The 25,643-nt window shown below is 37.1% G+C and overlaps 1 protein-coding gene across 11 annotated transcripts in view; it reads right to left on the minus strand.

The window, feature by feature from the left end:
• Nucleotides 1–5,983: 5,983 nt before the first annotated feature.
• AASDHPPT (aminoadipate-semialdehyde dehydrogenase-phosphopantetheinyl transferase) overlaps nt 5,984–25,643 on the minus strand; it is a 29,629-nt gene continuing 9,969 nt past the window's right edge. Inside the window, exons 3-9 of one of the 11 annotated variants that reach the window (XR_007903240.1) lie at nt 21,225–21,346; nt 20,363–20,524; nt 12,936–13,013; nt 8,798–9,018; nt 7,414–7,497; nt 7,249–7,293; nt 6,416–6,509 (exon numbers count right to left, since the gene is read on the minus strand). Coding sequence is in view for 6 of the 11 variants with exons in the window: in XM_051779868.1 (XP_051635828.1) it covers nt 6,349–6,509; nt 7,249–7,293; nt 12,911–13,013; nt 20,363–20,524; nt 21,225–21,346 (593 nt within the window). In the remaining 5 variants the exon portion in view is untranslated. Of the gene's footprint in view, nt 9,019–12,910; nt 13,014–20,362; nt 20,525–21,224; nt 21,347–25,643 lie in introns of all 11 variants that reach the window. The other 10 variants (XR_007903239.1, XR_007903238.1, XM_051779868.1 and 7 more) reach the window with 10 other exon arrangements.

Raw genomic sequence — 25,643 nt, forward strand, 5'->3', positions numbered from 1 at the left:
GTGTGCTGTGCCTATAAAGGACTTGCGAACTGGCTTGGGATGTAACTAGCATCACAGGAGACCTTGGCCTGCAGAAGATAAAAATATCCTGGCCAAGAACTTGTTGGTTAAGCAGGAAAGCCTGGCAAACAGAGGCCATATACCCTAAGCACAACTGAATTATCTTTTTGTTCATACATATGCTCACATTTAATTAAGTTATGATATTGTCAAGCCTTTGGCACACTGCCTGTTGTATAAACATTACTGGCACAGATATTCTGTAATTCTATTACAGAGTTATTAATTCAAATGAAGGAGCAGGAAGGCATGAAACCAGCTGGAATTTTCAACTGAAACCCACCTCTGGTTCAGACAGAGAGACACAACATGACAAGGTGGCAATGACATCTCCACTCACAGGAGCCACCCAATGTCTCTGCTCATCTCTTTAGTGCATCAGCAGACAAACATCCAAGTCTTTCTTGTATCAGCATAGTGACTCCAGGTGATCTCCCACATACAACAACAACAACATCATTTGAGCTCGAAGGAGCTGCTGTTGGATTATTAGGTTTGTCATCGTTGGGATTCAATTATTCCTGCATTATTTATGTAACAGTAATGCAAAGAGGCTCCAGCTGGGACTGAGTCTCCATTTTACTAAGTATTGGGAGACAGTTTCTTTCTCAAAAGGGGTTTGCAGTTTCAGCTGATGATATGCAGACAGAGGGGAAACAGGGGCATCAAGATGTGATTTTATTATGATTGCACAGAAATACAGCCAGCAGGCAGAGACTAATTCTAAATGACACTTTAATATTAGCTGGCATCTAGTTAAAACATAACTACATGCACTTCCTTGATTAAAATAGAAGGAAGGCTATTTTAGACCTACAAAATAAACAGAAAGTCCTATATAATAATGACAAGAAAATCTATTTAGAGATACAGAAATGTTGCAGTTTGGAAGCTAGAGGAATGGAGAAAAATATTTTACCACTAGAATTGGAAGACTTCTTAATTTTTACTTCCCCAATGTGCCATTGTCCTGTACTGCTGGTAATTGAAAGTGCATGCTTTGCTTTATGTTAAGGAAAAGCAGACAGACTGGAGTCTTATCTTAGAATCTATAAATCTTATAACAATAGTTTTTGCCACAAATACCACACTGTAAACTGCTCAATATAGAACTGGACTTTAGCTGCCCTTCTACTTACCTTTAGAATCAAAGCTTCCTCTTCCAAACTCTTGTTTGATGCCAGCTCAGGTGCTAGACTGGTTTGCAGTGCTTGGCCTGACTCACACTTCTTACCAATTCCTTGAATTATCAGAGCTCTCAGAGACCCTCCTGAAGCCCAGGGGGGAAGACCTGCACACTGTAGTGGACAAATATCTGACTCAGTGTCTTATGGTAGAAATTGGATTCCCTAGAGCTGGGGAATCATCTCTAGCAGGCATATAAAAGCTAACATGCTCTGCACCTCAGGATGGAAGAATCCAAAGGAGTTTTGATTCAGCTTTTGTTAACACTTATGCTCTTTATCATTCTCTTACCAATAATGTTATTTTACAGACATAAGAGTAGTTTTGTCTAAGTCCTACAGGACCTGTATTGCCTGGAGAAGATGTTGGCAGCACTTCTGATATTGTGCTTTATACCAAGACCATGAAACCATCTCTTCAAAGCAGAACACGGTAGTTATTTGACTTCAATGTGCCCAGATGTTCTAATTAACAGGTGTTTTTCTTCTTGCCAATCCACAATTTCAAGAATTCCTCCTTCTCAGAAGCATTTGTTTTCTGACACAATTGCATCTGGGCTCTTCAAACATACATACCACAGATTTTCCCATCCCACTGAATGCTGAACTAGAAAAGAACTATGGACTAAAACAAATGCAGTCTTGTTTCTTTGGTTTCTTTTATTGACTTCCTTCATACAAAGTACCAATCATTAAATGACAAAGAAAAAATAAGAAAAAAAAAGGGGATTTACCTATATTCACTCATTTTCACAGTTTTTTAATTCACATATTTTAATAAAAACTTCCAACAGATAAAAAAGTTATGTCTTAATCTGCTCCTTCTCCTATTTGTTCAAGGCACTTCTTTTTATTTCTCAGTTGCTGGGCTACAAATTTTCTTTTGCATCAGCCCAAAGCATTTGTACCATTTGTATTCCTTACTCTTGAAGCACTTTTCTTACGCTTCTTGGTTACAGAGTTAATAAAGATGGGGTTGGTTTCTAGTTCTTTTAAGGTTGATTTTGTGTACAGTGTATGTGTGTGTGTATTATACGTGCATGCGTGTATGTGTGTATGTATGTGCATGCTACAAGTCCATAGCAACACAGCAAACAGATATATTGGCATTAACACATTTAAATTGTAATACAATTGAATTTTTATTTTCCTTTTAAAAGTCTGTTTATACAAACTCAATAATTCAAACTCCTGTCACTCCAAAAAAAGAAAACCAAACCAAAAACATGTTATTCTATCACATGGCTTCAGAAGTCCCCAAATTGACTTCTATAAATAAATAAATCAGATCTGTTTTAGAATTCCTAGCACATACAAGGAGTCTTCACTACTTCAGCAGCCCTTCACTCTGGGACAAATTACTTCCTTAACTGAACACTAGCCTCAGAAGATAAACTTATTTTCTGATTACTTAAAGGCATTTACATGACCAATGTTACATATCTGTACAGCAAGCATGTCTGCCTTTACCAAATCCAACTGAAATCAATGTGCTTTCACTGCAATGAGCAATTCGTTATTTTCTGGTTTTATCCTGAAAGGTCACCAAGAGATAAAACTGATTTCTGCAAGCAGGAGTGCCTGACTGCCCCAGTTGAAATGCAAATATATATCCTACTGCACTCTAGGGAAAACATTCTAAATTAACAAGGCAAATCATCTGAAGATCCTAACAGACAATTAGGCAGAAACAATGATATCAGAAGTATCAGTCTCTTTGTAGTAAGCTGTTTTCACTCACATGATAATTTTAATTGTGGTATGTGCAAGTACAAAACTGAAGTACAACCTCAATCCACACACAGTTTTACTATACAAAATTAATCTATTTTCCTAATGTTGTACAGGCAGCTAATTAATTGTAGACAACATAACTGTCACAAGATTAACAAAATGCTTTTATGCAGGTAGTAAACACTGTTTGCTGAGAATATTACTTTATTCAGAAGACAGTGTTTGAACTGAATACCTGCAGGAAAATTCCATTTCTCTTACAAAGAGACCAGTGACCTCATTGAGTAAGCAGTTCACTGTCACAAAAGCTGTCAATTAGGATGAGAAGTACACTTTACAATCAACAGATACACAGGCTGAGAATCCACTACCCTGAGGGTAGCCATGATAAATTACTGAAACCTATGCTCCTAAAGCTGAGGGAAAAAAAATCAAAACTAAATATCAGTCATGCAGTAGTTTAATTAGTTTAATATTCAGTGACATCAAGTAGTGATGTTATTCAGCTGAGTGAGGTAATTCAAGAAATAATGAGGCTGCTTAAGAGCCATTTCAGCAGGAGTATATACTCCACTCCTTAGACCAAAGCAGTGTCACACTGAACAACCAAGTAACCACCGGCTGTTCAAGCAGCAGCAGGTTTTGGGTGAAGCACTGCCCTGTCATGCCCTTGCTTCTGCTGACGTGTTTTTATGAAAACCTCCGAGACTCATCATCCAACTTCAGCCTTTGCCACCACTTAGCAATGAAAAGGGCTATGAAGAGGCCTGGACAGCTAACATGCTCCATGGGCACACAGGGTGCTGGACACACAGGGCATGGTCGAGCAGGAGAATGGGCAAGTGGCTGACCTGTATGTAAATTCAGGGGCAGGCTAAGTTCCTGCTTTCTGTCTCTCATCACAGATTCACATGGATTAAATGTGTGTAACTGGCTACTTAAGTCAACTTCGACCTATTTCAAGATTAAAGGAAAGAAATTTTTTAGAACGATGAACCAAGGCTGGAAACATTAAGGTTCCGCGACACGGGCAACTCACAAGATAGTTGGGAAATCTTAACAGGAACTCTGAAGTGTGTAATATGGATACTACTATTTAACCTTGAGGCGAAAAAAAGAAACCGAGTTAAACGGATTGAAATAATTTCAGCTGCTTTGAGACTTTAGAGCAAAGCAGAACTAAGAACTTCTTTCTGTGAGCTAAAAGTTAGCATTAACACACTTTGCCTTTTACATTTACTAATTATTTTCAGTACAACGTTAAAGTCTTAACATATAACTCCCATATTCATATTTTCCTTTAATTTACTAGAGTTTGGTAATAGAACCAAAACATTTTCTTCTCAGCTCAGCATCACCAACCTGCCAGCAGGAATTTTCATCACACTGGGACTAGCCCCACTGAAAGTTGTTGCCGCAAAAGTGATGCCTCATGGTGCTGAGGAAAAAAAACCTCCGGAGCAGTTAATTGAGGATGAGGTAAGAAAAGGGTTTAATTTGTGCCTAGGCATAGATGTTACAAGACATGCGTGCCGGCCGTGTTCAGGTGTTACAATTTATAATACTATCTGTCCAATCCCAAGTGTTTCCACCCCGTAGCCTTTGCTCTGGTCCACCCCTTGGGAATTGGGTCTGGGGGTTTTTCGTCATCATCTTCACCTTCTTCAGAGCACAAAGGGTACACGGTCACCTAGTTCCTGACCGTGTTCTGTGGTTTGGGTCAAGATATAAGTGTTCTCTAAACAGCATAGGCCTTGCCTTGACAAAAGATTAAACATTTTCTACTGGAATTCAGGGATAGGATTGATATGGAACATAGAATGGGGTGAGAGGGTTGAGGAATGTGTAAACTAAAGGGTGCTAAAGGGTGAGGAATAAGTGCTGCAGCTTCTAAAACCTACTTCTACTATTTTACTTATAAAGCTTATAAAATTAGGAAAATAAGAAAAACCAAATGGACCTTATGACATCAAAAGGAACTTCAGATGCGTTACAGGTCCTGTGGTACTGAGGGCACAGCACAGGTACACCAACACACACAGAAACAGGACGAAATTGATGCACCAGCTAATTCAGACGTTTTAACAAAAAAGGCAAGTTTGCAATGAAAATCTCAGAGCCCTTATCAAATATCGGACTAGACTTAAATGCCTGAATAAGTTTATGAGGTAACTACCAAATTCAAAGTGAGACATTTGTACATCTACAATACTGAAAGCCTAAAAACACGAACCTGAAATAAGCCCTCAACCAAACTCTTTACAGCTTTGCCATTCATAAGAACATTACTATTTAGCAAAGCTCCATCTGCCTTTCCAAGTTCTGGCACTGCCAGAAGTCTGGAATTGCATCTGCTGGGAGTCTTGGTGTTAGCTTTCTGCCCAAAGCCTGCTCCAGATGTCAACAGGCACATCTAAATCCCTAGGATGTATCTAAAAAGGAAGTATGGCCAACCTTTTAAGTACTTTACGTGTTGGAGAACAAAACATGCATTTCAACTGAAATACCCATTTTCTTCCTGTTTACATCACTGTGCAAGTAAAAGTTCTTTTTCTGTGTGAAGCTCCCACTACAGCCTAAAGAACTTTTGTGTTCTACATCATAATTAAAAACCAAATCTTCAGATATCTCCTTACATGTGTAAGCAACACTGTGCAGCACTGTAGCCTTGTACTTGAAAATGTGTATCTTCCTTACGAGCATTAAGCTTCACACTACTGCAATTTCGACCAAATGATGAGACACTCACTCCAACATAGAATTCTGTCACAGTTATGCCAAGAAACTGCGCTGCACATTATGAAATTAAAATTGTAGAAGGAGCCAAGGAGTGGACAGCTGATCCAGACCTCTGAATCATGATTCATCCAAAGGATGTTATTAAGAATATACAGTTTTGTCCCACGAATTGTTTGCAAAATAGCAAAGGACTGGAAGACACGTGTTTCAGTAATCTCACCTATGTCTGGATCTAAATAACAGTGAGATAAAAAAAAATAACCACAAATAGACAACATAAACACAAAGTAACCCACTTTTTATTTTAGTTAAGAAACTATAAATCTTAGAAGAAACAGGATTCATATTTAGCATCTGGCCATAAAAAACTGCATGTACACCACAAGAAAATAATATCTTACAAAAAGTGACTTTCTGAAGAAAAAACAAAACATTTTTAAATTGTTTTCTCTCTTGAGAATTTATTTTCATGCTTTTGTTTTCTATACAGAGTGGAGCAAGCCAAACTATCTGTATTCTGGAGGATAATGAAGTACATACCAGGATGTCTAGACATCTGCAGAATTAGCCAGCAGTTAAGGAGGACAGGCTCTTTTAGAATTGGTTGTATCAATTCTGAACCAAGAACCACTTATCTTCTTTGTAAAATGCAGTACCATAATCTTGTAAAGCTCCAACAAAGAGGTAGTCTGTTGACTTGTATAACTATCTTTTCCTTTCTATCTTCTTTGCCAATCATTGCTTTATTGCAGTGTCTCGGGTCAAGATGGTTGTTTAAAGTTGAGCTGTTGCCTGGATTTTACCAAAAATATGTATATTACAATCATATATACACTACTTCTGTTGCAGCATCTATGATTTCTTGTCTAAGATAGCACATCAGTGCATTTGATCCCATAAGATAGTAACAATATGCATCTTGTGTAAGTTTACAGATTCTGTAAAAGGCTAGGAGTGAATTCTCATGATCCACTTTCCAAAGTTACAGATTTTCATATCAAATGGCACCAGTCTCTTGTCACATAACTGCAAATTGTCTTGAACACAGTTATGCCCCCTGAAGTTCCTAATCCACTCTGACGATTTTGATGCAAGATACAAAAAGGTTTGAGCACGGTAATATAATCACAGAGGCACACAATATTCTCAGTTGGAAGGGACCCACCAGGATCACAGAGTGAATGGCCTGTACAGGGCCTGAACCCACAACCATGGTGTTATTAGCACCATGTTCTAACCAGACTGAGCTAGTCTCAGGGTCCAAACTAAACCACATTTATTCCCTTTGGACAATTTTTTCACTGAAGACCAAAACTTTTAAAACTATTTTTAGATCAGAGACCATTAACAAGTACTTCTCAGAAAACACTGTGTTGATACACAGCCTAGGCCAGCAGATGTGATCTAAATCTCTACTTTGAGAAACAGGAAGGTTGGGCAATCCTGTTCCACAGTGAAAAAGACTACCTAGCCAAGACCCTGCTGGAAAAGGCTCATGTAGTGCAGAGCTTGTGATTTTGCAGCTTCTTACCCTCTAGGACCCAGGTATGTAGTATGGTCATGCCAAGGACAGTACCTAGAAAACAAAACAGATGAAGGAATGGAGCTCTGGAGAACATAAAGGCCTGAAGGCTTCTAGATGTAACTGGGACACTTCTTGCAGAAGAATGATGGGAGACAGCAAAGGTCAGCTCACCTGCACTGGACTGGGCCAAGAACTTGAACTAGTGCGGGAAGCTGGAGCTGTGCTGGACCAGTATTTCTAAAATGGCAGAGAACTCTGTAGCCATTAAGATCGTATTGTGAGGAAATGCAAGGAAGTCAGTGTTATGGCCATTTCTGGATATACGGCTCAATTATGTTTATAACAGTGAAAAGTGTAATGGTGAAATATAAAAAAACCCCAAACATTAATCTTAGAACTGTGAGATTAATTTATCTGTACACACAAACAGCACTTGTTTCAAGATGGGCCTCCACACCACAGATGCCCAGAAAAATTTCTGATGACTTCAAGAAGGATCATTCATATTCATAAGGAGTCGGAATGTCCTGCTTGTCTTTTAGCAGCATGCTTTTAGCTGGTAGTTCCACAACTATCCAGCTGCTCTTTCTCACAGCAGTAAAAGGAAGTGTAACAATTCTGTCCACTTGCACTGACATGAAACAACATGACTCAAGTGGCTTTTCACAAGTCATTGCCATCAACTAATCTCATTGCTATCTAAGATTAAAAAGATTAGTCTTACTTTTCAAATAGTTCAGTGTAAATTAAAGACTTGGAAAAAATCATAATGTGAGTAACTGCAATCTTCTACATGATTTTGTCTGAATCACCGGAAACTATGATTTTACTTCATGGAAAACTAACCAAAACAAACACCTTTGGTTTTGTAACCTTTCTATTTAGATACAGCTCTGAAAACTATCATATTCCTGGCAAGCAAACCAAGTGCAATTTTCTAATTTAATAAAATTGGTTTGTCCTCTCCTTGGATGCAAACATGATATTATAAATAATTTCATTAATACTTTTAAAACTCTTTCCAATGACAGAAAAATTCTGTTTGGAGACACTGATTCTATGCAGAAATAACTAATCTCTAATAGGAAATTTATTCCTTTATCTCCAGAAATCTAGATCTGAAATTTCTCTATTCATCTCACCCCATATTTGCAGTTCATTTGTACCAGTTTTTCTGGTTTTATTCATTCATCTGAGAATAAACCCATTATATTTATAAGAGAAAAAGTAGTATCATAATTTAAGCTTCAGCATAAATGAAGTATGGAAACACATTATTATATACTGAACACTTGTTGACTAATGAACAACATTATTGTAGGTCTGCTTTCTGTTCCTAGCATGGATATTTATCAAAGTGTGAGAACTACTGTCAAGGAGATGCAAAAAAGCATGTGGCCACCTTAGGCTTTTCACTCAGAATTCCTTAAGCAAGGAAACTTGTATCTTCCTTAAGATTCTGATAAAGCATCAATTTTGAAAAGGTGGAAATCAGGTTGTTAATTTAAATAATGAAAAACACACTTCATCTACACACGTGCACTTATTCCCATACTTGGAATTATGCAGAATAACAGTACAAAATCTTCAACAATTTTCTTTTTCTTATAAGCATTTTTCTCTTGAATGTGAACTCTGGTGCACTGGACTCTCCTGCTTTGAACAAAAGTTGTCCCAATATGCAGAATCCTCAGGTGCAACTGGAATACCAGATGCAACTAAATCTTCAAAAGTCAGTAACGTAAACTGTGGTGGGTTAGGCTCCATGGAACGTACCTAAAGGAAACACATATTAGCATAACACAAATCAATAAGCATTAATTTCCTTCCTGTAAAATTATCTGTCCAGTTTAAACTACACACTGCTTACTGAAGAAGAAAGGAAATATTCTGCATTTGAGACTAGTGTCACTGCCCCTAATTTAGGCTATGCATTAACTAACAGAAGCATTTGACAGGCCACACAGAAAAATCAAGTTTTTCCTTCACAATCAAGTTCACGAAACTGACAGAACGAGGGCTATAGAATGCTGTGAGTGTTTAAATCCAGTAAAAAGAAAGACAAAGATCACCATCAAACAGACTGCACTTCATTCTCCACCAGATATGATTATTTGAGACAATTACATGAGGATTTATTCCACTAGAGGTGTGCCTATTCATGCTCTTTTTAATACCAGTGATCCTCATGGTTGTGCATGCCTCTCTCAAACTCAAATGCTACTCAAGAACTAAAGCAGTCACAACTAACTCGCCATTCCCCATGTTATTCCACATTAAATGCAGACCGAGATATTGGAGATGAGAGTGTCATGGTTTCCATGTTAGTTTCATCGCTCCGAGAAAAATCATGTTTCAAAGAAAAAAAGATTTGGGGTTTTTTTGAGCACATGTTACTGTGCAGCCTGCTGTATATGCCTTCTCCAAGTGAAGTTGTTCCCAGACAGCAGGGCAAATAGTACAGCTTGCATGAATCCAACATAAATACGGTTGATTCTTCTAAATTGACATTTGCTCAAACAACATATTCTTAATGTTTAATATTTGATAAAATTCAGCAGGGCTCCTCTGCAGTGGGAGTACTCTGTACATCACACAAACTGACTCATGTCTGACGCAGCCTAAGCCTATCCAAGTCCCTCTGGTGTGGCAGCATGACCCACTGGCATATCAGCCACTCCTCCCCATTTGGTGTCACCAGCAAACCTGTTGAGGACGCACTACACCATCATCCAGTTTCATTAATGAAGGTGTTAAATGGGATTGGGCCCAGTTTTGATCACTGGAGCACATCATTAGTTATTGGCCTCCAACCACACCTTCTGCCACTATCACTGTGCTCTGGCCCCAGCTGTTCAGCCCGTTTTCAATACACCTACTGCCTGCTCACCCAGTACACATATCAACATTTGCTCCAGGAGGATCTTCTGAGAGGCAGTGCCAGAGGTAGAAAGTACCAAAACATAGGTGGACAATATCCACTGCCCTCTCCTCACCTATCAGGTCGGTCATTTCATTGCAGAAGTTTACTAACCATGACTTTCTCCTGGTGAAGCTATGCTGACCAGTGCTGATGATTTCTTTGTCCTTGCTGTGTCTGGAAATGGTTTCCAGAATTAGCTGCTCTGCCACCTTTCCAGAGATGATACTTTATTCCTCATATTGTTTGGACTAGTGTACAGGCACTGTAAAGGGACCCCAGCATGTTGAGTTCCTGGAGAAGGGTTGGGGAATGTGTTCATAATTGTACTTTGTAGGCCTTTTCTTGCCATGTACCAGTGCTGCAGATGATCCCATCTAAGGTCTATTTTGAGGATTTTGTTGTCCCTTTCTGTCACATCAATGAAGGTGGGCCAGTAAATAGGTAAAAGCGTAAAAAGGTCTACTCTCCATTTCAGTGTTTGAGCAGTAAGCTACTGCTAGGAATAAATGCAGAGACAACAAAATGGGTTTTGCTTATTGTAACAGTACAGTAAAACTCTAAGTTGTCAATACAGACTGAAACCAGAAGTTATTGAGCTGGCTGTCACTTTATGTCCTTACACAAATGACATAGTGTTGAGACATTCCTGTTCATCTGACATTTTGGAGATGAGGTAATGCTGCAGGAACTGTGCCTAGAGCCATGTAAGTGACATCACAGATGCACAGCAAACATGAACTAAGCCTCAGAGCCAAGATGTTAACAGATATAGTTTGAACTTCAGCGCATGCTTGTCTGAAGGCAAGTGTGTTCTGACTGAATTAATCTCAAATCTTGTGAAATTTAGCAAGTGACAGACAAAAAGATATTTTATAGCCTACATAGGAATTATAAAGAATAATCTCTTTCATTGAGATTTGCCACAGATTAACTGTCTAGATCTCAGTAAACAGTGCAGATACATGTTCTGTTTCTTAAAGCATATAGCAGTCACTAGCAGACACTTTGTAAAGATTCTTCACACTAGAGATTTTTCACTATAGTACATTAATGTAACGATTGATCTTTCCTGTGAATTGTAGGTACTTGCTATCAGTACAGGAAGAAAGCTGAATGTACATGTTCTGCAAACAGGACATAATGACTTATTCCTGTGATTGCAGAGGGGGAACGAACTCAAACACTGACATCCTGGAACAATTTAACAAGGATGAACAACTTCTTCTCTCAACACATCTAGCAAGAAATTTAAAACAAAATAATTTTTTACAGTTCTGTTACATAGAGAGAAGGTAATTTTCATTTCCTTCATGTTCCTGTTAGGAGGAGACCTAAAAAGGTACAATGCAATAGTATATAAATTTTCACTTAATTTTTATTTTGGGGAGTCATAGGATGCTTACTAGTCCTGCTTAAAACGACCCTTTTTCAGTGAATTGAGATATTGAAATTCAGGCCATCAGAAATTTATAGTCAGTGGACAATCACGCCTTTGAGACTTCTCTTGATTCAAAGATTTTTCATCATAATTCTTGATATCATTACTATTCTTCCTATGATAACTCCAAGGTATGTGACAGTGGTGGTGAAGGTCAACACTTAAAAATCCTGGATTTTTGTAGAATACTTAGGTAGCTGTCTTTATAAATAATGGCCATCTTCTTTTTACCTCAGACTGCATTTATCATTATTCCTGTCAGAAGAATGATATGCCATCCTACTGGGAACTTAAGTATGTCCTGTCTAGCAGACTGAACGTATTTTCTTAAAATAGTATTTGTACACTGATTTAATACAGTAAAACCCCAAAGGCAGCTTATACCTCTTTTTTCTTTTTAACCTATCCAATACTAGTTAAAAGGTCTGCCTCTTTGTGTTATTCATGAACACAGACAGACTTTATTACCATGACAGATGTGTGCATTACCACTTTTATACTTTTATCCATTCCTACACTACGTTTTTTCTAGTTCCTGGTAGAACCTTTGTATCTAAATAACAGAAAACAACTAACCCATTTTCTTGTGAGCAATTAAAACACCACAGAAAAAGTCCGGCAATTTGTCACACTCTCCTTTTCTGATTGTCTGGCTATTTCAGCTACAACTTGCCAGTCTGTCTCTCCCTTAATTTTGACTTTTATTGCTATTTTATGACTGAGATCTTTGTTAAATTGCACAGAAAATCCTGAAAAGCTTTTAAGTAGCTTTGTTCCTTCTCTCAATAGACACCACATGGAATGAAGACTAACACTGCTGTTCTTCCCATCTGTTGGTTGCTGTTGCTTGTCTCAAGGGTTATCTTGTCATAATGGTGTTTCAGCAATGGATCTGCTCCAGGATACATGCACTGACAGTCCCCCATTAAAATCAACTTGGTGAGGTGTCATACAAGCTTAGCAAGTTCAGATTGGTTCACTGTCTCCATTTCCCTCTGTGAAGACCACCTTTCCCACATGAGTATTAGTAGGCTGTGACAAAAATCACTTAATCTTCTCTTGAATGAACACACTGATCACTGCATTCCAGATCTGACATTATCTGTTGCTGTCCTCTGAAAGCATTTCTCCTTCCCAGACCTCTCCTGAAATAGACACAATATAACTACAGGAAACAGTTCAGTAATACTGCTTGGTTCTGGTTAAAACTGTGCTTAAGATAAGCATTTTCCTTGGCCCTAAATCTGAGATAACACATTTTTAGCTACAGCATAAGAATAAGTTTATGTTCAGATGATTAACAAGACCTGAAACTGTTTCATAATTTCTTACACCAGAATCCTTTTGCAGAAATCCCGTCTGTTTCCCGAGTGCCACTGCAACATGATGATGGTCATCAAACCGGGTTTCCTAGTAAAGATAAAAAATGGCAATGTAAATGCATTTTCTTTAGTCTGTTTTCAGCAAAGACTATATAAATGTTTAGATTATGGTTCAGAACAATAGCAGACCATAATTTAAAATAATAACATTCAAAAAACAATAGTAGTTTTCAGCAGTCTTGGAGAGCTCAGTGATGCTGATACATTAAAAAGTTAGCAGGGCTGAACTGATTATCATCACCTCACCCATTTGTAGATATTTATATTCAAGTTTGTGACCTGAGCATTCCTTTACTGGTCCCTTCTAAGTGACAAACCATATAACCCATCTTAGCTATCCATTTTCCAATGAGATGAACTGAACTCCTGGAAGGTATTCTGAAAAACAATGATTTAACTGTAAACTTAAACCAATGACTCTCTTACTCTTGGCTTCAGACAGCACGTAAGAGCACAACTTTAAATTCCTGACACACAGTCTGAGCACTGATATGTATAAATACAAATCAATTTTTCTCAACGTTTTTAGATACCGAACTATATATTTAGTGACAGAGTTTTTACTTACTTAATAGTTTTACTTGAAAGTGTTTTCCTCTACAAAGGCTAATAATTCACCCTAAACAAATAATTTCAGAAAAAAAACCCCAAACCCTTCTATATACTCTTTCTGAATAATGCTTATTTTATAGTCAAGTCATAATTCCATTGGCTTTTTTAAAAATATATAACGGGAGGAAATAAAATTTTTCTTGCTCTTTTATCCAAAAGTTTTCAAATAATTTCTGCCAGACTTTCTAAAACAGAAATCAAGAATAACAAGAATTTTACCTAGAAAAGTGAATGATTTAGATATCACCATTAATCTGAAAATCAGCTAGTCATTGAAATATTCTCCTGGGATGTAAGCGTGAATCTCCAGTTTTGGCTTCCTTGGGAAACATTCTAACTGCACTATATTATAATATAAAGCAAATATCATGATGTCCTATTTCCTCTGACAGGTTGTTGGTTGCCCTGTTTTTTCCCCTTTTAATCTAAGCAAAATGTCTTTTAAAACAATGCTGTCAGTCTGCATTAGGCTTCTCTACAGTTCATCTACTATACAGAATTTTCTAATATTTCATTTGCCAGGATACCATTTCCATGATTCCCAAACAGCCCTATATATAAAAAAGTGCCAAGATAGCTCAAATCTACTCAGCCCAGCTCAGCTAAGACAGCAGCTGCTCCAGTCATGTGTAGCAGCAGTACAGCTGCAAAGTTGGAAGACTGTTCTGGCAAACATGGGAGCCTTGGCAGAGAGGTGCTGGTGAGGAAGTAGAGCTATGTTTTTACTTTGATCTCTTCAGCACCAAAACTGTGCCTATTTGACAGCTTTAGCTGTGAACTTTTTAACCCTCATCTACTTAAACACAAAACATTGAGCTCATGTTGTTTTACCTTCCTGCAAAGTGCTAGAAAGAAAATGACTGTTTCAATTCTGCCTAGATTAGGAAAAATATTTAATGATCACAAGAAACACTAACAAACCTACAGCATAAGCAGTATTTCCCATGACTGCAAGAGCTACAGATGTATTCACTACGAAGTATTTTACTGGGTTTTCCGTTCCTTTACTAGGGAACAAAACTGAAAATAAAAGAATGAAAATAAAGAATGCTACTTCGGAGGTTTGATGAAATATAACCATTTGTACACAGAGTGCGCATTTCTGGAACTTCATAGAAAATAAAAAAGACTATGAAAATTAGATGCTCAGTCAGGTGTTCCTAAATCATTTATACAGTTCTAGGCTAGTAGTGTTTTGTGTTTGTCTAGATGGAAAAATTACTACATCGGCTTTTTTATCACTTCATTTCCCCCCTTCTTTCAATTTTTTTTCCTTTTTTTCTTGTTCAAGAGGTTAAAGACAGATCAGAACAGAGAACACAGTACAGCACATTCAGCACTGGTTTACACCTGTAGTCAGAAGTCTACAAACAACGGTGTTATGGCTTTAAGTTAAACACACTGAATTTTCCTTTTGTGAAGTCAACTTACGTATTACTTCTTATTCGAGTAACTAAAAACATATTATAGATAGTATTTTACACATTGTTAATAATGTTTTCTCAGTTCAAAGTTGTGTTTAACAGGCAGTGACTCTTTAGATAGACCATTCCCTGAAGAGACCCTGCTCAATGAACAGTGAATTTAAAAGGTTCCAGCTCATTTATTTCCCGTATCCTCTGTGGTCACGAAAGAATTTTCAGCATCTTGCAATAAAACACAACAAACCATGTCCTTCATCTGTCTACTAGTGGCCAGCAAAAACCTTAAGCTACAGAGTTAATGAAACATACTGAAGCAGCAGATCTGCTTGCCTCCCTGGAGATACTGCTATACCAGCTTATAAAATTAATATCTTAAATGGAAATAGATGAGAAAACAAAAAGAGGACAATCGTACAGAATTCCTTTGAGGTAGAGAGTTCGTTTTGTTAAGATTCCTCTCTATAAACCAGAAAACATATAATGGAGGAAAATTTGTTTTTATCTGCACAGAACAGCTCTCTTACTAGAGCTGTTCAAGCTACAGGCAACCGAGACTTATAATGATCTCATTTCAAAGACGTGGTGGAATGATGTGTCTGGGATTCAAATCATTATGAATTCACTCAACAACAGACAGCTTATGAGGAAACTGTACCTTCCCAGACAGCAAAACTGATAGCTGCGTGAATCCAGGCGGATTAGCTAGTCTTAGAAATAAAACTTTCTATTCCTATTTATTCCTGATAATGCAACAGGATTAACTTCTCTTACTGAAGGTGAAAGATGCTAACTACAGTTGCACACCAGCAATTACTAAATATGTTTCAAATTGACCCAGGTAATCTCTCTTTGAAATTCATGTTCTGGAAGTAATGTATTTGCACAGAAACAAACCAAGCAAATATTTGCTGTGAAAAAATGCAAACAATTATTTGTGCAGCAGCAGTGATGCCAAGCGACTCTTAATCCCAAAGCAAGGTTTAGGATAAAATGCGTGTTTCCTTCATAAGCTAGTTGTATCCAAAATTGAGGTAGGTACCAAAACAGAAATGTTTTGTATTTCATTTAAGATTCTTCTTTAATATAGATTTCTGAAAATGCTCTCCAGCCATTCTTCCTTAACAACTGTATACAACTGGGATGGAAAGAGTCATGAATACATTTAACATTTGCAAATCAATAATTAGGATTTTTTTTTTTCACAGAATGTCTTATACTGGAAGGGACCTTAAAGGTCATCTCGCTCCAATACCCATGCCATGAGCAGGGACACCTTCCACTAGACCAAGTTGCTCAGGGTCCCATTCAACCTGGCCTTAAACACTTTTAGGTTTAAAAACTGCCCAACTCCTCTGGGCAATCTGTTCCTGTGCCAATATATGTTTCCACATATAAGACATATATATATATATATATATATAAATATAAATATATATATACACAAAATAAACTTATGTTTATATCTTTTAATTATAAAACTTGTCATAATTGTTTTCAATCAACTTCTTTCACTTTTACTGAAATTAACTACTACTTCATTCTTGTTGTGGTTTAACCCAGCAGGCAGCTAACACTACAGAGCCTCCTCACTGGTAGAGCATTATGAGGAACTAAAGAGTTCTTTACCTAGTGTGTCAGTGTGTTATCAACACTGTTCTTATCCTAAATTCAAAACACAGTACTATGCTGGCTACTAGGAAGAAAATTAACTCTATTTGAGATGAAACCAGGACAAATCTTTAAGTTTATTTTTTTCAATGGAAGTAAATGGAGCATACAGAATTACCCATTATAACTATCATCATCATAATGACTCCATCCTAAATTAACACCCTGACACAAATACTGTTATCACTCTTCACTTGGCTAGTTATCTTTTTAATTATTGCTAAACAAGTTCACCTTTTTAAAATGAGGAAAGCATACACTGTCTATATGATTAAAGCATATTTAATACACATAGTAGACATATCTTAAAATTAAATTGATGTTTTAAAATGAAATTTTACAGTATTTTTTCTCCTACTCCTTCCAAAATGGTTTTGAAGGGAATCTGCGTAGCAATCTCTGGAGTACTATTTGCAAACAAGTGCCTAAAGGTAAATCATTCCATCAAGATCAAACAAGAAGAGGCTGTTTCTGAGCTACTACCTTCCATCCAAGCTCAGAAATATATAAGGAGTGGAGGGTAAAGACACTTAGAGCAAAACTAAACCTGTGGTAAAGGGCCCACAAACATAAACTACATAACAAAGCAGTTCATTTGGACTCACAATGCAATAAATCTGTCTTTTAGAATGTTCACAGAAAATGCTATCTCCAATATGAATTGGCTTTGCTCTGACTGTGAATAGTGACAGGGTGTCTGAACAGTGTCAACTTTGATTTGTTCTGATTCATTAGTATTTCTTTTGACCTTTTAGGCATGATAAGTATAAGGTGGTGGATCTTTTTCTAGTCTTTATGCATTTAAGTTGTCTTTTTTCACATGACACAGTACTTTGTGGTAGTTTAGTCTGGGCCTTCCTTGGTGACCAGTTTGTAACCAAGGAAGTGTCCAGATTTACCCAGTATTCCCTATGATTTTTACGTAAGCCGGGGTATTAGAAGAAAGGAGGAGAGGCCTTCGGCCTCTTTCCTTACGGCAGATTGGAGGTGCAGGTTCCCTGCTGTTGAGTCTGCCATGTTGGGGAGTGAGGCCTGGTAAGGCCTTGCCGACCTTGGGAGACGGAGGTTGCCGGCGGTCATTCCAGCGCGACTTTCTGTTGTCCCGAGGAGAGTAGTGAGATATTCTTTTGCTAATTCTTTTAGTTGCTAGATCTTGGGCTATTGATCGTGTATATTTTATTTTGTTTGTGTTCTTTTTTTCCCTTCCCCCTTCCCTTTCCCTTTTGAAATTGTATATATATTTCAATTGCATTTAACTGTAATATAAGTGTAAATATATTTTTATATATTGCTTTAGCTGTCTCTCCCTTGCTTCAGTTCTCTTGGTTTTTTTTTTTCCTCTTCTTCCTGAGGTTTGTGGTGGGGGACTTCTTGTGGTGAGGTTTGGAGACTTGGCAGGGAGCCAGCTTCAAACCATATCATACTTTCTGAAGGAGATTTCAAAATATTTGGTGTAATTTAAATGGATAAAATCCCCTTTGTTTCTCTCTTCCGTTTTTGGTAAATGAGATTGTCTAAAACTGAAATGAGACAATCCAAAACATGGGAAAATTTTAATTTTAAACAGTGTCTAGCTCTCTTTGATCATCTCCTATCATAAAGATATAGGCAGATCTGAAAAGTAAAAGTGATATCACTATTTTTTTTTATTTGATAGAAAAGCTCCCTCAAGCAAACTCAGTACAAGAGGGAACCCAATGAAAATACTGTATCAGTAATATGCAATCTTACAAATGATTCTTAATGTCTGCTCCTGGGTGACTCTCAGATTTCTCAAAACTTAGTGTTTTCGATTAACAAGTTATTTCAAGAATCTGGCTCAAGGGCAAATAGAGAATCAGAAGAGGACTTTTCTGAGTAAGAAAATGGACCCGACATTAAAAGAAACTTGAGAAAAGACAAAGAAGTAAAGTGATGCTTAATTTTAGGCTGGGGATTGGTAACGGATTTTTTTTTATTTCATTTTAATAAATGTTGATATTTAAATAAAATCACATCCCAATTGAGCTCGTATTTAAATGAAACTTGATATTAAGCCCTTTCTTTGAAACACCACAATTTGCCTCATTATAAGGCTTTGCTCTTGGGAAGCAGGAGGGCAAGTGCAGAAGTGGAGACATTCCTCAAAAAAAGTTACATGAATCTTCCAGCAGTAATTACTAAGTACTAAGGAAAAATCAAATAATTAGAAAGCATTTAAGTATTACAGGGAGCTATCTACATCATCATCATGCTATTTGAGTCAATCAACCACAGGCATGTTGTCAAAGACCAAAATTAGGAGTTATAGAAATCAACCTAAAGAGCTATGCCGCAATAATACAGAAAGCATTCTAGTACAAGATGTGTCACAGTCTTTCCCAAGATTTTCTTTTCCCAGTGTATAATTCCAACTAGTGAATTTCATGACATACTGATATTGCCATACTATAGAGAAATTGAGTAAGAGGGCTGATTTAGTATGGATAGACTTATAAAATAATGCAAAACCAAAAGTGGATTGGAATGCTGAATGGAATGAGCTGTGAAGAGATAAACTTGGAGTACAAGTTAAACATTACTGGTACATTCATTCTTTTATACCACATGCATAGGGTACACGTAGTTTGTGTACTAAACAAGTGTACAGAAGAAATCTGTCATTCAGACACCTCTACTGGAACAGTTGTCTCCAACAACATAGATATTTTCAAAATGTAAATGTGTATTTGAAACTGAATACTCTTGCTAAAAAGTGCACTTTCTGTTTTTTCCATTTCTTCCTTGAAGTGGTTAAATGAACATGCCTCTGGGGCATAGAGAAACGGCATTGTGATTTGTTTTTAAAGCTCGGTTTCTTAGGGTAATTAAATAATTTGAAGTCGTTGTATAAAATCAGAATCGTTTAGGCTGGAAAACACCTTTAAGATCAGCAAGTCCAACTGTTAACCCAGCACTGCCATGTCCAGCACTAAACTATGACCCTATCAGTTGTTTCTCTATATATCCTTTAAACTATCTTAGATTATACCAGTAATTTCCTATCAAATCTAACAGGATAGATGTTTTAGTGATAAGCCTCAATAACTTTGAAGAAGAAAAACAAAAGCCCAAATCCCAACACTCAGATAGAAGATTGAACCCAAACTGATGTTCCAATTAAGCAAAAGTAAGTTTTTTCATCTGTCCACTTCCACAGACAGCACCCACTTCAAACTCACAAAAACACATTTTTGTATGGACAAGAAATAAGAACCCGGTGGAACTGAAGACGCCTCCTTCATTTCAAACATCTAACCTAAACACTAATGGAGTTGCTTAATCACTAGGCCTATTCTACACCAACTGATGAAGACCTTTAAAGTCCTAGACACTGTTCAAGAAGACAGGTCTGAATATGTTTCAGTGGACTTCCTGCAGACCCTAGGATGAATTTCATAGAGTGCAAGAAACATATTCCAGGAACAGGAAAAATAAAAAGCCATTATAATGAATATATCTATGGGGTGTTTTTGCAATCATTAAAAATACCTTAAATTGCTGCAGTTTTATAACCTAAGTTTTGATTTATACATGGCTCACTGGGTTTATGTAGAGTAAAGGTGTGAAGTGGCAACTAAAAAAAAAAATCAAATATACAATGGAACCATAGGGAGTCAAGACTGTTTATCACTAGTGAAAACGTATCCCTTACCTCAAATGTCCACTCCTCTTCTTTTTCTCCATCCAGAAGCATTTTTGTCTCCTTATACACCTGCCCTACTTCCAGCTGCAATGGGGATACATTAAACTCAATTCTTTGCAAGTTAAAGCCAATTCCAACTCCAACAGCCTTTAAGAAGCTTTCCTTTAAGGCCTAAAAGACACAATAAGTGTATTTTATTTGTAATGACTGTTTTCAAACTGTTCTAGAAACATTACATCTGACTACAAATGGTAGACAAAATAAATTTAAGACTTATACTACTCTAAACGTGAGGGTAGACTGATGCAATTATCAAGAGAAAAAGTTATCAACATTGTTAATACCCAGCCTAACTTTCTGCATTACAATAAACATGAAACTGGAATTACCCAGTGGCACATACAGATATGAACCCTCTACCTTGTTCTAGCTATGTGTTTAAAACTAGTAATAAATCCTAGAAATGTCAGCTGTACTATGGTTGTCAAAGTTATTCTGATATTAAAAAAAAAATCATTAAAATATCAAAATTATTTTTATCTTCACATGAAATGGTATCAAGTAGCACCAGGAAGTTTAGACTAGATATTAGGAAAAACTTCTTCCCTGAATAGGTTTTGAAGCACTGGGACAGGATGTTCAGAGAAGTGGTTGAGTCATCATCCCTGGAGTTTTTAAAAGATGGGTAGAGGTGGTATTTAGGGACATGGTTTAGCAGTGGATTTGATGATCTTAGAGGTCTTTTCCAACCTAAACCATTCTATGATTCTATGCAACTATAAAAAGTAACATTTTTACTATGATGAAAATAATAAATTATATCAAAAAAATGTGCATGTTTGCAGAGTATAAATAGGGAAAAAAGTCTTACCCAGTGCCGATAAAACATATCCAGCTGCATCCAGTCATTACTCATAGACTTGATTACATCCCACTCTGTCTCAGTAAACTGTCGCTTCATGATGTGAAAGAAATTTGGAACTGAGCTACTACCTATAAATTAGACAGAAATATTTACAGAAATTTTAATAGAGTAGCAATAATAAGCAAATGGATTACCTTGTTATTGCACTAGAAAAAATTCATAAGAAAACATTTATGAACCAACTCTGCTCTACAACTTGAATTTATATAGCCTCAAAGCAGCAAGCTGATGATTTTTCAGGACATAGTACGAAAAAAAACATTTCAATAGCAGAATTGCTGTATAAAAATGTGAAATTATGTATTTCTAGCATTCTCTAAAAAGTAAAGTATTTTACCTGTTTGATTTTACATACATATAAAAATATTATATTAGTTACAAAAGTAGCATATACAGTCTCTGGCATATCACAGCTTGATCTAGTAATATTTTATAAAACAGCATGCTGTTTGTCAAAATTCATCAATTCTGCCTTCTGCCCTAGGATGCTGTGATACCAAAGAAACCCTTTTTTAAGCACTTGTAGAATATAGTCTCCCAAAGTTATCACATACATATTAAGCCTTTTGGATTGGATTTATTCTGCAAGGAAAATGGGGGTACAGGGGTGCCCATAATAACAGTAAGATATATACCAAGGAAAAAGAAAAATCCCCCCTAAAAAACCCAACCTCAAACCACTAAACCTCAAATCCTTAGATTAAATTTAAGCTTCCTCAGGGGCTATCTCACTTTTCCCCACTAGTGTAGAAGACATTAGTGCGGTTATGTTGATCAATGGCATTTCTATAATACACTGGAAGTTATGAACCTCATTACATGCTTGGCTACTCACCCAAGAGCCTATATTAATTAGCATACCATGCAATCTGTCCACTTGGGCTTACTGCTGGCTAAAAAGACAATGGCAGAAAACAATCTATTTTCTTTAGTAGGGATAATAAAAGTCTGGATAGAGACAGTCCCGCTTATTGCATAACCTATCAAAAAATTTGTTTCAATTTTCTTATTAAAAAAAAAATATTAGTCATATTTAACCTAAAAAACAGCCAGCCCTCCTAATACCACACTACTTTTAAGAACCCATCACTAGATAATGGCTTAAAAAAGGGGCAGATCCTAATTACACCTGTGCCAGTAATTCTGTGAGTTGACTATTGGCAAGGCACTTTCTTTCCCTACACTAATGTTTGCCATCTTAAACCAAAGATAAGGGTATTAACCCTTCTCTATAAAGTGGTTGCCTTCTATAGATATCTAAGCACTAAATAAAAACAGGTATTGACAGCAGTAATAATTGATCTGAACATTCAGGTTTTCTCACAATTTCCAAATCACACTGCAAAGTGTTACCTGACAGACATCACACAAGACATAGCAGTGACATTTTAGAGATGCCCTCAATTGCATTTATAAAGTGAAGAAAACATCTTAAGACTGAAATTTTGTTTACAGTTGCAGTAGTCAGCTAATGGAATGATTCAGAACAATCTAAGGGCAGAACTAACGTTTCTCTCTGGAGAGAGAAAAGCAACCACAATGCTAAGTATGCTTTGATGAATTACCAAGACAAATGCCATATCCATCTTACACGATCCCACTTCCCTGAAACAATGAAAAATCACAAAAAAATCTGTTGAACTTGGAGAAATGTATTTTCTTTCATCTGTGTTTATATGGCCCATTTTAGAATCATCATCATCATGGCCAGGCTTCGCGAACGAAGATTTGGGAAGGGCTCTACCCATGTTTGTTACAAGCGCGTTGGTGGCTAAAAAGGCCAATGCGAGACAGGCATGTCCGGTTGCAAAAGGCACAGCAGAAAGACTCCTTAGGTGGTATGTTGTGCAAGGCACGATTCTTTCTGCGTTGTCTTTTCTCCTCAAGGGTGATCCTGCGTGTGTTCTCAAAAACATCAGCAGCGTTATAGATGGTGTGTCTCCAGGTCTCCTGATTGGAGGCCAGAGTAGACCAGTGATGATGATCAGTATGGTCAAGGCTGAGTTGTTGTTTCAGGGAGTCCTTGTATCTTTTCTTCAGGGCTCCTCTCTTGCGGCAGCTGGTGGCAAGTTCACCATAAAGCAGGATCTTAGGGAGGCGGTGGTCCTTCATCCTGGAGATGTGCCCTGCCCAACGCAGCTGTGTTCTCAGTAACATGGCCTCAATAATTGTGATTTTAGAATCAAATAACTGTGTTAATACCTGCTCCAAACAATCCACTTTTTTTTCTATTCTCTTCTTTTCTGGAGTATGTAAGACAACAGTGGTAAGGTTCCAGCCTCTTCTTGTGATTCAAACTATAAAACATTCCAGAATGTCCTGATGTACCTTTCCTCCTTCATCATTTTCAGAGCTCTCCTGCTTTCAATAATCCACGGCTATTCACACTACCTGAGAAAACCATCCAAGACTATCCACACTACCTTCAGCACCCAGAGGCATATAAAGGCTCCTGCATTGTCAGTCCTGCCATCTAAACTTTATCACGCATAGTGAATACATTTGAGACTTGAACTGTTTAGTACACTAAGTGTATATCAAGCCCATATGCTACTGGGTTTTTTTCCCCCTCATTATTTGACTTCTTTTTTCAAAAGGTTTCTTCAACTGTTCAGCTACTCTTCTTGACACTTTGTTCAGACCTACATAGTAAGTCCACTTTCCCATCCACTCCAGCCGTTTGTCACATTCTTCCTCTGAAAAGCTCAGGCACCACTTTGTCCTTCAGTGCACTCCCCTCCTGTCTCCTTACTGCAATACAGTTGCTTTGCTCTGAGGAATGGATCAGAGGACCTTGGACTACTATTCTCCATAAATTACTAGCAGTACTGCAGCCTGCCTAGTCCACTTCTCCATCTTCGCTTAAGTATCAGAGAAAGATTCACAGAATTATGAGGAAAATTTAGGTTGAAAAAGATCTTTGGAGATCACCTAGTCTGACCTGTTGAAAACCAGAGCCTCATGCTGGGTTACCCAGGGCCCTATCAAGCAGAGCATTTCACCTCTTCTCTGGGGAACTTAGTCCAGTGCTTTACTGTTCTCATGGTGAAGAACTGTTCTATAGAGATGTAATTCCCCCTGAATCAACCTGAGGTTGTTGTCTTTTGCCCTGTTACTGTTCATGCTCATGAAGACAATTATGTAAATCATCTTTACAGTTACCTTTCAGGCATACTTTGGTTAGATTCCCCTCCTAAGAACTTTCCCCTCGTCAGGTCAAACAAACACAGCTCCATCAGCATTTCTATATAGGTCAAGTTCCCCAACCCTCTAATCACCTTGGTGGTCCCTTCACTCAACCCCTTCAATTTTACCATGTCATATGTAATCATACCTGGCAGGTATGATGGAGACAAAACTAGAAGAAGTAGAAAGTTTCCATTCAAATGCTATTTTGCTTCTAGTTTGATTTAAAAAAAAAAAAAACAACAAAGCAACAACAAAAAAGCTGCCTCAAATGTACTTGCCACAGGTTACAAAAACTTTCTTTCAAAGAATGGGAACAACTTCCATATAGCAATTATTCACTTGGTTTTAAATTTATATTTCTAAAGTACCTCCTATTTATCAACTTGTTTCAGAAAATAAACTCATGTCTTAAATAAATACTTCTTACTTACCTGTGCCAAGAAACAGAACTCTTCAAAATCTACATAGCTTTTTTTCAATACAAACTGAGAAACAAACTCTTTTAAATGCTGAGCACAATTTTATTGCCCTTGCTGATTTTTAAACACATTTTCATTTGTATATGCTTTTATAATTCACTTATTTTCTTACCTTCACACAAACTGCTGCGGATTTTTTTTTCGCATTTGATTATAAGAGTTAATATTCTAAAAGCATTTTTCTAGCCTACTGTAAACTTTACACTTGAGTATGTGTGCTCTGAATACTGGAACCAGTTTTTGTTTTTACATTGGATCATCTTGCTGAAGAGAACTCTAATAAATGTAACCAAAACATACTACAGCTTCCTTTCATAATATTCAGTTAACCAACAAAAATTTCTCCCAGTATCTAATTGCCTAAGAAATACAAACCTGTACTTTCATTTGCATTAGACAAAATTGACTGGATGGTTTAGCTATTCAGTGGCCTAATTTTAAAAAGCACTTTTTCCCTGGAATGTTTAGCACTGCCTCCTTCCCATAACACTCATTAACTTACTTTTTAGGGAACGTTAGCCAACAGAGAAATGACACACAGCAAATCTCTGACCAACTCCTACAGTTGGTGTCCAAATTACTTTGATATTCACAAGACAAGCTAAAAGTTTTATCTTTGAGACCAAATCATATTTTCATTCAATTTCTTTAATCCACAAACATTTAAGCCTCACACTCCTATCACATCCTAATGCAC

This window comes from Manacus candei, unplaced genomic scaffold (assembly GCF_025592945.1).
Source record: "Manacus candei isolate 608988 ecotype Guabito, Panama unplaced genomic scaffold, ASM2559294v1 h1tg000014l, whole genome shotgun sequence".
NCBI lineage: Eukaryota > Metazoa > Chordata > Aves > Passeriformes > Pipridae > Manacus > Manacus candei.